Raw genomic sequence first — 14,555 nt, forward strand, 5'->3', positions numbered from 1 at the left:
GTGAAATATTGATCCCTTTTGGCTCCTCTTTTCCTTTTGGGAGACCTGTTGGCCAGCTGGTGGCCACCTGAGAGGCGTTACTTCCTTGCGGAGGCTTCCGATTACATGTGACACCTCCAGCGTACACATGTAGGACTACGCACTTAGTGTGGGATTTTGGCCAGCCGTCAGCACTGACCTAGCTCTGCTCCATTGAAGTCAATGGGCTTTGTTTTTCCATTCATTTCAGTGGCAGCCAATGCGGAGTTCTTTTGAAAATCCCACCCGATGCCTATACATGTCTGTGCTGCATGCCCCTACCACTTCCCGTGGCAGCTGGCATCCTGGCTGCCGGGCAGGTCCTGCTTTTCATGTGACACTCAAACCAGCTACTCAGCTGATATTAGGCATCTAGCATACATGTCTGAGAGCACCTAGAAAGATCAGTGTGTGGATGGGTCCCTGGTGAGAAGGCCATGCCTGGTCAGTGCATCACATTAGGAGTCATGCTAATTCTAACCAGTAGTGTGGTCCTCAACATTTTCCATGCAGCTGTTTTCTGCCCCCTCCCCCCCAAACCCACCTAGCTGGTGCCACCTGCCATTTAGCCATGTGGGAAGGGCAGCATGGTCATGAACCCTTGACACCTATTTGCGGTTCCCCCCCCCAGAGGTTGTGACCCCCAGATTGAAAACCCAGGCAGCAGTCCACCCTTCTACTGCATACTGCTCATTGTGTAGTGAGGGGGGGAGGTGTCACTCATTTCCAGCCTCTGACATTTCACTTTGGCAGCTCAGGTTGCAGAGTTGAGGATTTGAAAAAGGCCTTTTTATTTGCCCAGAACAGCAATTTGTTATGCCAGCTGACACCCACCGTGGTATGTCCTGCGCTTACTTAAACCATATGCTCTGAACGGAGGCTATGGCTGGGTCTAGTAGACAATCTAATTAGCTTGACACCCGGCAGCATTAAGAAGTTAAGGGTGTGTTGGCATTTTCATGGCAGGCTCCGTGAATAGAGGTGTCTAGCCCAGCAGCTGAGTGTCTCTGCAGGCTGAGGGCCGGCAAGTACAGCTGCAGTGCATTCTCAGGGAGCGCTTCCTGAGCTCCCTTTTACCAAATTGTTACCGATCCTGTGTTAGTTTCTGGGAGATACGCTAGTTTAGCTCTGGAGAAGAGCAGGAACAAGACTGGGACGCAAAGCGTTACAATCTGGCTGCTTGCTCCCTGACCTGCTCCAGTCAAGGAGCTATTCTGTGCCAGCCCCTCTCCCTGGTGCAGATGACTCCCCCCCCACTCCACACTGGCTGGCCTGTTGTTGTAGCTGGATGGGGGAAGAATCAAGCAGCCACCCATTCCTTGCTCACCTGGGTGGGGAGTGGAGCAGGGGGCCCAATTTGTAGCCACATCATTCCTTACTGCTATTTAGCGTGCATTGCACATCAGATCTATGTACCTGTGGACTTTCTGTATTCCTGACCAGGTTAGAAACTTGAGCCCTCTCACTGGCAGACGAGGGGTGGCTAGAGGCATTCCATATGTGTGGGCAGTGCCAAATCCTGAGCATAAAGTGGTTTGACCTTGTGCGAAATGTCTCACTCTCGCAGAGATCTGGCCTTCTTCATGTGCTCATAATAGTCAATGGTGGTGTTGCATAGTCTTTGGCCACATCACCAGGATGCAAAACACCCCAACACACCATGCTCTCAAATGCTCCATCGACATGAGACGGGGTGTACGTCCTGCCCCCTAACTGGCATCCCCTTTGGGGCCACTCCAGAGATCTGTGGATTGGCAGGATTGATCCAGACCTGGGAATTTTGCGACATGATGCCTGGTGCGACGCCATCAACCGTGGTCACTCTGGCTGGCACAACGGCCCTCAGTCGACTATGCATGTTTGACGCTTGCACACCAGGAAACGGGGGTGGCTCTAGCTTTTTTGTTGCCCCAAGCATGGCAGACAGGCTGCCTTCGGCGGCATGCCTGCGGGAGGTCCCTGTCCCGCGGATTTGGCGGCTTGCCTGCGGGAGGTCCGCTGAAAATCTTCTTGTGTGCCGCCTTCGGCACACGTGCCATAGGTTGCCTACCCCTGGTCTATACTATCAGAAGACCTGTCTTTGCTTAGGGAAGTTCTTAGGAAATTCTTCCAGTGTTTTCCTCTGATTTCCCATGCAGCCCACTCGGTACTGGGAAGTCCCTTGCTATCCGTAAAGGGAGTTAACTGGGTGGGGGGAGGGACACCCATTTGCCATTAACGTTAAAGGTTTCACGTAAAAACAAAGGCAAGGAAGAGGCAAAGCTGCCACCCCCCAGCCTAGCAGCGTGGACGGACAGCGCTAGGGTGACCCTCCTGAAGTAAATGGACGTTTACCAGTGACTCTGATGGGGGCCAGGATGTTACCCTCATAGTACACGAGGATCGGCTTTGCACTATGTGTAAAAGGGCTGCACTGTGGGCATTTATACTCACTTCAAGGCCCCTGTACACTGTGAGCGTGGTGAAAGGAAGCCTTCATGTAAATGAGATTCTGGCCCTGCGTCATAATGCATAAGCACAGCGGGACAGCGCTAATGATGCATGAGAAATTCTGGCGTCTCCTAACTTTAACGTGCTTGACTTTGCAACCTCGATAATGTTCTTTTGAGGCAGTTTTGCTGGGTGAACCAGATTAGCTAGAGATAACATTATTCTGGGGGGAGGATCGCGAGGGGGGCTGAAGCTGGGGGTGTAATCGACACCATTCTTTCAGGATACATGTACCCAAGTAGCTGAAGCAGTAGGAGCCGCCACCCAAAACACAGGCACACGGCAAGGCTTGAGTACAAGGTGAATCATGTGACCCAGTGGGTTTCTCTGGTGACCGATGTAGCAAAGGCTGGGGCTAGGGCCTTGATTGGGGGAGCTGCGTGTGAGAGAGAAGCAGCAGAAACACGCAAAGAAGCCCCAGATGCAGACAGAGAAGTCCTAGTAGTAGGACCCAGAGAAAAAGGCTAAGAGAGCTTTTGGGCTGAGTGCTGGCTGAAAGAGGCTTGGAACTATGAGCAAAGAAACTCTCCCCTGTTGTTTGATTCCTGTTGGGATCCAGGAAACAGGACTTTGTACCTTATGTATAAATAAAGAAGATTGCATCAATGAACTACCTGATTCCATTAGGAGGAGAAAATGATTATACGAAACAACCTGCTAGCCCCACCCCCCACCCCCCCCAAACTGGCCAACGGCTCAGGTGAAAAGTGGATAACATTATTCGCTTGTTAGTGAAAGCTATGGTTAAGGCTGCAACATGGCTCCAATGCTTATGTTTTGGGTTTTTTTTTTCCATTTGTTCATTGCTTTTCACCCATCTGGATGATATTTTTCCATACTTGGTTTGGAGCCAAAAAGTGTTTTTATTTTTAATGTTAGAGCAAAATCCCTCCTTCCATTATTTAGGCTGATTACGATGGAACAAACATGCGTTTTCCTGTTTTGTTTTTAAAAAAAAACAACAACTTTTTTTTTTTTTTTTTTGAGAGAGAGGCCTCTTCCCAAAACAGCTGAAGTTTGAAACATGAAACTTGGCCTCTGATTGATTCCCCAGTCAGGAGAAGGGCCTGTAGGGGTTGGTATTTTTTTTTTTTTTAATATTTGTTTTTGAGTTAACATTTGCAAATCACAAACATAGCAGAAAATGTTACCTCGGAAGGTGTGTGCCTGCCAGCCCACAGAACAGAGCAAGGCACTGGCAGAGCTCCTGGGACAATCTGCCCCCACGCCTTGGCAAGGCAGCAGGCCTCCCACACCACATTCAGGGGCAAGAGCCACAGGTGCACCTAGAGGCAGAGCCATTGCTCTGATCCTCAAATCCTTGCAGCACAGCGAGGCAAAGGATGCAAGGCTACACCCCGCTGGCAGGGTGGCACTGAATTCTGGTGCTACTAGAAATGAACTGGGTCTCTTTACCCTCCGAGGCAGGCCAGGAGGCACCCGTAAGGAGCGATGCACCATGCAAGCACAGCAACGTGCACTTAAAACTCAACAATATGGATTCAGTGGTTGAGCAACAGATGACCCCGTTCCCCCCCAGCCTGGACCCCTCAGACCTACAGAGCCTCAATGTCCTCAGCCCCAGTGTTATTCTCATCGGGCTCAGTAATGGGGTTCACTCACCTCTCGTGAGCGCACCCTTGACCGAGTGCACATGCCTGCACGCCCTATCTCCGATCATCTCCAGAGAGGGAGCCCTGGGGCACCGCTCTGTCCCAGAGCTGGGACAGTGTCTTCACCCTCTTGGGGCTTCCTCGCTACAGCTCTCCAGCTGGGCCACTATGGTTCAGTTCCCTCTCCGGGGTGCCTCAATGTTCAGGCCACTGTCCCCCAGTGGCTAATAGGGAGTGAGCAGGACCCGGGCCTGCCCACTACTCCAGGTCTCAGCCCAGGGACCTGTAGAGAGCAGCCGTCTGCTGTGGCCCTTTAACTATGTCACACAGATTCCCTGGGCCACTTCCCCACAGCGTTTTCACCCTTAACTCAGGGCCTTGTCCTAATGGAGTCCCAGCAACCAACTCAGGGCTCCTTCTTGCTGTCCCTGGCTTGTGGCAGCTCTGCCCTATCTGGGGTTCCATAGCTCCAACAAGGAACTGAACTCCCTCTGTCCCTGCAGCTCTTCTTATACTAGGCGGTAGGGCCCTGATTGGCTGTGTCCCACACAGCCACTCTAGGCAGCTTGGAGGACCCTCTCCACTGCCCTTTTTTTGGGGCAGGATGTGGCAGGGCCATGAGACCTCCAGCAGGGGGCCTCAGAGGGTCTGGTATACCCCGTCACAGGATCACACACCCTGTTCCCAGGTGCTTGGGCTTTGGAGTAGACCGGTGTACTGCAAGGATCTTGGTAGAGTGGGGGCTTTGCTCCCAAGACTCAGCGGGGTCCTGTCCTCCCTGACTAGGGAGCAGGTTTCCAGTTCTGTCATAGATGATTGGCCCTGGCCATGACGCAGAGCTGCACTGAGGCCCCTGTGACGTGTTCCCCATTAGGGGGATGTGTGCGAATGGTGCAGTGGAGGAAAAGACTACGGGGGCCTGAAAATAACTGCCCCAGCTGGAAATAATCCGTTCATGCTCCATTCAGGTCCCACCACGTCAATGTCAGCGAAGGAACCTAGAGCAGGAGCCGTGCTGCATATTCAGGACTCGGTAACGCCTCTCCAGGAAAGGTGTTGAACTGCTGTGGCAGGAGAAATACTACTTTAGCACCAGTGGGGTCATGTAGGAGGAGGGAGGATTACAGCTTTAAACAGTCGCTCCTCCCACTGCACGCATCCCTGCCTAGCCTCACTCATAAACACCTTCCTTGAGGACTGGATCAAGCCTGTGTCTATCCCCCTTGCAGATATACTGGGGCACAGTGCTCCCAGGGCCCTACACTCCGCTGCACCTCCAAGGGGAGCCATCTCTTAGCCCACCGCAGGAGATGTTCTCTAGTGCTGTCCACCTTGTTCAATGGATAGCTCAGCGTGACTGTGTCAAATCAACCCAGCCGAGTTCAGCGCACGTGCTGCCTGGCCCAAGGGGATGTGGGCACAGGAGCCTGGGCATTCCCTGGGGGCGGCCCTTGCACAGGTGTCTAGGGGGTTGCAAGAAGTTGCCCTGCCCTGGCACAAGCCCCTGCCACAGCAGCAGTCTGTGCTCGCCGCACGCTGCAAGCCGGGGGCTGCTCACTCGATCAATTTAGCTGGCCCCCCTCTCTGCAGCAGCTGAGTGCCTCACAGTTTTCATGTATTCATCCTTGCAACACCTGGTGCTATTACCCCCATTGCACTGCTTGGAACTGAGGTGCAGAGAGACTAAGTGACATTCTCAAGGTCAAACAGGCATCCTGTGGCAGAGCAGGGAACTGAGCCTGGGTGTCCTAAGTCCTAGGCTTGTGCCCTGGCCACTGGACCATCCTCCCTCCTTGTTATCCCTGTAGGACTCCAAAAGGGAGCGGACAGATTAGAGAGAGAGGCGTGCCTCTCCTTGCCCTCTACACTCAACCTTGTCCGTCCAAGCCAAGCAGCCCCAGGAGAGATTGTTCCTGGAGCAGTTATTCCACGCTGCTCAAAGGGCTGTGACGTAAAAGCCACAATGGAGCTGTTCAGCTTCACTGTGCAACCTCCACAGTTCAGATTTGATTTGTCTGTGAATCCTCTCAAAGTCAACATGTTGACGGACCAGAAGAGTGATATGAAAAAATATGGATCTCAGCTCATTCTTGTGAAGGGCTGATGTGTCTGCAACGTGCTGGGAACGGGTGCGTGGTATAATAAAGTATCTGAGCAGGCAGTTTTTGGCACAAAGGCTTCAGTTTTGCCTGTTTGCCTTCAGATTTTGGCCATATTAGAGTCAGGCACAGCAGAATTCCCATAACTCTCTCAAACTCTCCACTTCTTGTCACCCATCATGAGCAAATTGTGCAGCCTCACTCTCTCTCCCAGCAGTGCACTCTGGACAGGAATACGGCAAACAGACCTGCCGATGCTTCCCAAGATGCGCTGCAAAGGGCTACCAGGGAGCAGTGTCTTTAAAATAGCAATTCTGCCCAGAGAGCTCTAGAAGGGTGCAGAGGCCAAAGGAGACCTTGGAAAATCAATTCTCCGAAGGCAAAGAGAATTCACAGCGCCATAGAAGTCTTGGGGATCTACTACTGTCTCTCCTCCCACATGCATTAAATTGCCCCTGAGTGGCAGCAAATCAGATAATCCCGATAAAAGCCAATAATACCGACAATGGTACTTCTGCGGCAGAAGCATGGGTCCAGCAGAATACCAGGCTGTCCCACCACCTGGGCCACCAGACGTGGGCCTGATTCTCCTTCACGCACTTCCCCTTTATCATGCTAAGGCGGTGTAAAAGGGCCTGGGTGGAAATGAGAATGGGGCACAAGGAATTCACAAAAACAGGTGGGAAGAGGCTGTTGACAGAGTGCTCACAGGAATCGCCATCTCTGGGCCTGCTTGATAGATGGCAGCTTGCCCCAAGTGGAAACGAGGGCAGCCCATACTGCTTGGCACGCAAGGGTCAGCCAAGAGCCGGCTGGGCATTTTAAACCTTCTTCTTCTGCGCTCGCTCAGCTGCACCTGAGACAAAGCAAATTAGGTTCGGGAGTCACCCGACCAAACCCAGATGTTGCGGCCAGGTGGAACTCCACTTGCGATATGCCATTTCCCCTGCTGCAAATACACAGGCAGGCGCTCATCCTCCCTTGCTCTGAAGGTCTCTGTGTCCATCTGCTGCCCTGCCCACTGGAGACTTACAGAGACTATAACTCAACCATGTCGAGCTGTGAAGGGAGCGAGCCTGAGCTCTCGACCCAAGCCAGCACTTCTGGGGTGATCCCTAGTGTCAAAGGAACTCAGCTCTCACTTCGAAGAATGGGATGCTAAACTTGTAAGCTAACTGGGGCAGGGACAGTCCTTATGTTCTGTTTGTACAGTACTTAGCACTATGCCTCACGATACTCGTGAGCCGCAAGTGGCTCTTTAATGTGTCTCCCTGCAGCACATGATGTTAAAACATTGTGTGATTTAATTATTAACCAATCTAAGCTATTAACCAATCGGGATGCCGTTACTATGTTATTAACCAATTGTAGTTAATAAAATAAAAATACTTGGTCAATCATTTTGCTGTGAGAATTTTATATATATATGAAACAATGAATTCCCACTCCCGTGAGCTCTTTTGGGGAATGTTGATGGCTAATTTGGCTCCTAGACCAATGAGGTCTGAGTATCACTGCTCTATAGAGTCCTGACTCATGCTGGGGCTCTTAGGTGCTATGACACTATGTATAACAACAAACAAAAATCAGGTCTTTAGAAAATCCAGCCCCGACTGTGAGCACTTTTAAACCTTGGCTTGAATGTTCCAGCTGATAGCAAACACAGCCATGAAGAAACAAAGTAAAGAAGGAGCCCAACACAAAAATGGGGATAACTTTCTTTAGAGGAACGATTGACAAAGCTGGACCAGGAATCGCTATTAAACGAGCAACGTATTGATGCAGGAGTGTCTTAAATTTCATATCCAAAAATCTTTCCATTAGTCTGTATATTATTTTGCTGCTCCACTCCAATGCACCTGTTCGTCGTTCAGTTGAGCCAGTAAGGACATGTGAGACATGCCACTGGAGAATTTCTTTCTTCCTTTTTTACTTTCTTTTTTAATTATTATTGAACCCCGGTCAATGCCAAACGGCTCAGCAGCAATTAGACCGGCAATCTCTATGAACAAAGGCGACAGACAGCAGACCGGGTGGCAAACTCCACTCCAGAAACTGGGACACGAGAGAAAAATCAGGCAAAAATGACAGCAAAAGAACTTAACTCACCCAAAAAAATGTGGGAGCTAGACAGCTTTGTAACCGCGGCGCAGTCTTTGGACTAGGGAGCCAGAGAGGTGAGGTCTAATGGAGTCTGCTCAGCAGTTGTGCCAGTACTACACAGTAGCAATTTATTCCAGCACCTCTCTGACTGCAAATGAACAATATAACCTTAAATAAATCAACAATTGCTTATTGATTCATAGTTGGGATAATAAATTCTTTAGTTTATCAGTACCTTGCGGCCTTCCAGGGTGCATTCTTTGAACAGTTTCATTACAGATACAATCCTCTCTTCTCAACAATAAATTATTTTTTTTTTTAAAGGAAAAGAGAAACAAGAGGATACATGACAATTTTAAAGCAAAAGGAAAACAAACCCTATTTCTGACATATAGCTTAAAATAATATGAAGCCATCTCTCTCTGTGTTAAATGCCTAAGTATAAATAATAAAGGACATTATGGTATTTACAGTGTTACACAAGGAACTGAGAGAGCATCATTGACACGTAACTCAGAAAGACAATAAATGATGGAGGAAAACATTCAAGTATGTACAAGATGTATTTACAACAGAATATATCATTAAAATAATGATATGTGGCCATTTTCTTTGTCTGCATTTCTCTGCAGCATTTCATAGGTGCTCTTCTCCTTGGAAATCAATGTGGCTGATGGAATCTAGCCAGTATCGAAGACAGAGAACAGGCTTTGTTTATGTTTGCCAGGGGCGACTTGCCCGTTTAGCAGGCACAGATTTGCTGTTCTGAATGCACGAGTAATGGTTCATAATCCGTACAAAGATATAGTAGCTGGATGAAAACAGGAGACGATGCTTCATTGTCATGAAACAAGAGACAGGAAAGGAAGTTTTATTGTTTCCCTGGCAAAGCAAAGAGAAATGCTGGTCCTTTCACACCCAGGGAGAAATTTTGTGGGATGAGGTGGGAGATGGGGGAAAACACAAATGTGAGGATAAAGGACCAGATTCTCAGCTAGTGTCAATCAGCAGCCGTGACGCTGTACTGATCTACACCAGCTGAGGATCGGGCCCCCACCATGTTTTACGCACCACTTTCCATTGTCCACCCCTGACGGGATCCTCTAATCATGCAGAATTTCCCAAAATGTAAAACTGCTCAGAATAAATACGTCCTGGTGGGGTAAATGTCATGGTCATAGAACTCAGGGTGGTTTTACAGCCACAGAGTCTTCGTTCCCCTCGGATTGCTGTTGCACTTACTGTGAGTTTTAGCAGAGGGCCGGCATGGCTGCCAGAGGGTTGTACATTGTTAAAGGGACCCCAGTAGCACAGAGAGTGCAGCAAATGACCCCAAGAGATGACTTGGCCTGTCACCGGAAAGCATGTTTGCTCTAATGCTGAGAGCTGAATTTCCACCCCGTCAGTCTTGTGAGGTGAGCAGCAGGTCCAGGGATTGCTCAGCACCTCTTGCAGGCTCAAGCCCGTCTCCAGGAGGCAACAGGCCGCAGCAGCGTCAGGGTTAGCCATGTTACTGGTTCGTTAACCTCGACTCAGACTGTGCAGAGCTGTGTCCTACCATTCTCAGTACGTATTACTAATATGGCTCATGCAAGAGGCCAAATTCTGCTATGTTATGCTGGTGCAAAACCAGGGTAACTCTACTGACTTAACACAGGTTTGGTTTTTGCTGGGATTTCCAAAGGGAGCCAGCTCCCATTGACACTCGTTGAGCACACGCATCTCTGAAAACCCCAGCTTAAAGCTCTCAGGGCTCGTGCTCTGTTGTGCGTCACTCCCCCTGTATGCTGGGGCAGCTCCTTTGGCTTGAGAGCTAGACAATGCAATCAGAAGAATGTAACAGATTTCCCCAGGTGTTCCACGTGCACAAGGCACAGACTTCCATTTTGTAGTGCCCTTCTGTAATCTTTGATAATACTTTCAATGTTGTAAGTAATTTACTCTGCTTTCATGTGATCACCCTCCCCCCCCCACCATTAATCTGTGAGAAGCCGCAAAGGTCACCAAGACATGGTGTGATTCAGTGGATGGGGCACTGAATGCAGACCCAGGAGATCGGGGCTCTATTCCCAGTGGTGCACCCTTGGGCAGGTCAGTTTCCCTCTCTTTCCCCTCCCACACTTTGGCTGTCTAGTCTATTTAGTAAACTCACTGGGGCAGGACTGGGTTGAATTTTCAAAAGCGCCTAAGTGACTTGGGAGAACAAGTCCCATTGACAGACAATAAGACTTTTGTTCCTAAATCACGTAGGCCTCTTTGAAAACCCCAGCCACTTCTTCTTACTATCTGTTTGTACAGTTCCTAGCACAATGGGGCCCTGGACTCTGCGGAGACTGCTACAACAATAATAATGACTAACATATGAAATGAGTGCCAGGCATTCAGAATTTACACAGGGCCCTGGTTCTGTGCAGATGCAATACAAAGACACTGGTAAGCACAGTGAAAATACAGCAATGAATACAAAAGAGGAGGGAAAACTGGGAAGGGATCTGAGTCTTGGTAACACATTAATTAAAAACTCTGCAGTCTCCCATATGCTTTTTAAATGCGCAGCGATATGCAAGTACAACTGAGCCCACTGCCTGAGCTCTCTCACTGAAAATCACCTCCCCTTGCTTTCCCTTCCATCAGAAAGATTCTCCCTTGTAATCTTGTCACTATTTCCCTACTGTCCTAAGCTCTCAGTCTGCTTGATCAGATGGCTAAGAACTCTCCTCTCACAGCAAAAGTGAAGCTGATGCTGTCTGTTTTGATAATACAGGACTGTCACTCCCCGCCTTCATCCAGAGTCCTGAGTAGCTTCATTTACCACAATTGGCCAGATTCTGCTGGAATGAGCTGTCCAACCCTGTTCAGCAAAGCACTTCAGTGGGTGCTTAACTTTACTCACGTCCTATTGCTGTCAATGGGACTTGAGCACATGCCACAGATAAGCATGTGCTTAGAGGTTTGCTGAATTGCGATCTTAGTTCCACTGGTGTATATCTGGCATAATTGCCTTGATAGATTCGGATTTACATCAGTGTAACTGGGATCGGAAGGAAGAGTAAATCATGGCTGAAATTTTTGTTGTCCTGGAATGCCTCCTATTTAGGATCCGTCATACTTACAGCACTGATGTTCTCCTAGTCATACTCCCAGGGGTCCATGCAGAACGCTTGCTATTTATATCAGCCCTGAGTCTGCATTGTGCCAGCTGAATGTCAAATCAAACTCAAAGGAGAGGGGGTCACCCCACTAAACTGATCAGGATTCGGTGCAAAAGAGGCGATTTGCTTCTGTCTGAAAGGGGGCAATAACTCCAGTATTGATACCACAACTTGGCTATTACCAGTCAAAGATTCTAATGCAATCCCTGGTCACATGCACAAATACCCATGCACATTGTGGGGCTAATCAACGCAGCGTGTTTGTTTACAGAAATGGGCTTTTCATAGAACTATTAAAAAAAAATCAGGTCACCAGATATGAACTCAATGCGTCTTCTGCTCTGTCTTTCCCACCAGGATTCCTTTTAACTATTCAGCAAATTGATTTGGCTGCAAGTCATTTCTATGGACAAGTATGACTCTCCTACTAAGAGCAGCTCCAACAAGTCACAGAATAGTTATGGTTACAGGTTTGCTGGGGGGGTGTGGTTCTCACTGTGTCCCTTTGAAAACAAAGAATAACTGTCTATTAAAAATCAACATTAAAATACAGGTAAAAATGGCTACACTTTTATTGGTGGCTTTTTTTCCCAGCTAGTTCGTTTCCTTGTCTGGTTACAGATACCTGGTGTGTTTTTCCCAGTAACTTAAGCTAATAGAAATCTTGTTCTTTTGTAGACTACCGGGTTCACAGCCTCTGCTACTCTGAGCCCATTTCCTAAGGGATAACTAGGACAATTAATATCTGGAAAAAAATGTAATGACAGTTCCTAGTGAGTACAAGCTGATCTCTGATTAATAATATATTCAGTTTAAAATCACAGTATTACTCTCTTTCTACTATGTAACATTATTTAATGCAATTTTTGTTATCCTGCTGTCATTAATAGTAGCATGCTTTTGATGTACTATTATTCCAGTGCCCAATGAAGCAAACCTTTTGGCTGGCAGAGAGCAGACACAACTCATTTCAGATACGGAAAGCAAATAAAACCTCTTATAGAAGACAACAGTCTTGTTTTGTTGGTGGGTATGTCATTACAGCGTATTTTGATTGGGGGGGGGGCAGTCTACTACAAGCAAACATAGGGACTTTTGCAATTCTTGCAAATCATACGTCCAGTTACCATGACGCAATGCACAAAAAAGCCAGGAGAACTGAAGGTCGGAAGATTCTGCAAAATACCGTGGAACAGCAATTACTGTAACAGTACAAAACTTGCTCTCAACATAACATAACATAAAGGCACCATTGATATCTTTCTCATTTTTGAAATACTGTAAAAAATTGCTACATATGGCACATAACACATTTGTACATACATATATTTAATTTATAAAAGTTTTTTTCCCCCTCCTGTTTTCTATTAGTGGAATTTGCTAAAATAAAATAAATTGTTTAATTTAAAGGTGGAATACTTCATTATATAAAATAAAGTTTTACATGTGAATCTATGCGTTTTGTTTATGTTTTATACAGCAATAGGGTCTTGATTAGCTATTACACTGGACAACCTTGCTTGTAATTCTTCCTGTGTGGAGAACCGGCTAGTTGGGTTAGTCCTGCTGTCAGCCAGGCGGTATGCAGTGGCTGGCTCTAGGCTGGTTGCCATGGGGTTCTGTATGCTCAGGAAAGGTGTATCCTCACCTATTCTTTCGTCTTCTGTTTCACTCTCAGAGCTACTGCTCTCAGAGCTTGTGTCGGTGTTCACTTCTGATCTGTTGGAAATGTGGCCGTTGGGCTTTGTTCTTTTTGCCCTCCGGCTGTTGACTAGTTTCTTTGGAGGCTCCCGTGCGGGCTCATACTCTTGTGTGGTCTCATATTCCTCGTCCTCTACTATCCTCAGAGGACTAGGTGGCGGACTGTTGCTCTCATGGGCGGGGTTGTGGTGGAAGGAATTGAACTGCTGAATGTGATGGTCATACTTCTCCCGTAACCGAGGTGGCGTCACCAGAAGCAGAGGCCTCTCCTCTTCCATAAAGGGACTGACCGCCACAGAAGGGACAGATACAGTTAAACTGGATACCGGTGGAGACATTTCTGAAGGGGGGGACTTTGGAGAACTTGGAGTGTGGAAATCAACAGGTGACATGCGAGCCGGTGTGGTCATAGCTGATACATACCTGAATAAGGACACATACAAAAAGGCCCCATAAAGGTGGAGAAGGAATAAACATAAGAGAAAACATTAAGAAAGGCCACCTTTGAGGAACAAATCATTGCCATATTATCCATGTCCCACATGTTTGTGATGTCACGTGCGATACCCTTGGGAATAAAGGAATTCATTTTCTAATGCATGCAATAGTCAATATGTATTTTTGCATGTGCTTGCCTTGCACCTGCGCAGTGGATGTTGCATGCATGCATGCAAGCTGTGGATTTGACATGTGCATGTAGCTGCATGCAGGGATAATCCTGGCAGTAGGGCATGCATACTGCTTTTCATTTAGGCCATCACTGAAAAATGCAGCAGCCTCTGTCAATGCTCCCATAATCAATGCACCGGACAGACAGACATTCCCAGTGTTATTAGCCACATGGGATGTTAGTCTAGAATGCTTTTGTGCTTATGGGGAAAATCGAGGGAGGAGATGAATTTGATGAAACCAGAAGTGTAGGGCTATTGGAAGAGCGGAGGAAGTATTTTCAGTTCTTTGGTGAGTCCAGCGATGGGAGTTAGGGAGCAGGAGATGAAAGAAACACAATGCAGTTGCAAGTGGTTTATAAAAACTACAGTGCTTGTTCTTCCAGGCAACATTTGCCCTGTGTCTGGGACTTGAGGGAATGAGCAGGGATAAAGAACTAAAATCAGCAGAGCTGAGGCTATCTGAAGCTTGAGCCTGCATACCTCTGGGAAAAACAGAGGGGCAGATTGTGCCACCTTTACTCACTCACTTTACAGAATTGGAACCAGAGGACTTAGGTGGACCCCTATTGTTAAAACATATCGGGCCTGGGTTTCAAAAATGATCAGGAATCTCCACTTTGTTCAGTGGAAGCATCTGGGTGCTGACCCCTGGAGAAACCATTCCACACTGTAATTCCTGTCTTATAGCACTGAGCTGGCTTTTAAATG

The 14,555-nt window shown here is 47.9% G+C and overlaps 1 protein-coding gene across 7 annotated transcripts in view; it reads right to left on the reverse strand.

The window, feature by feature from the left end:
- Nucleotides 1–8,526: 8,526 nt before the first annotated feature.
- Nucleotides 8,527–14,555, reverse strand: part of NRG1 (neuregulin 1) — a 229,031-nt gene continuing 223,002 nt past the window's right edge. For all 7 annotated transcript variants that reach the window (XM_034774156.1, XM_034774155.1, XM_034774154.1 and 4 more), the window contains one exon: nt 8,527–13,599. In XM_034774156.1, coding sequence (XP_034630047.1) covers nt 12,948–13,599 — 652 coding nt within the window. In that variant the 3' untranslated portion in view covers nt 8,527–12,947. The remainder of the gene's footprint in view (nt 13,600–14,555) is intronic.

The sequence above is a fragment of the Trachemys scripta genome, chromosome 6 (genome assembly GCF_013100865.1).
Source record: "Trachemys scripta elegans isolate TJP31775 chromosome 6, CAS_Tse_1.0, whole genome shotgun sequence".
In the NCBI taxonomy this organism is placed as follows: Eukaryota; Metazoa; Chordata; order Testudines; family Emydidae; genus Trachemys; species Trachemys scripta.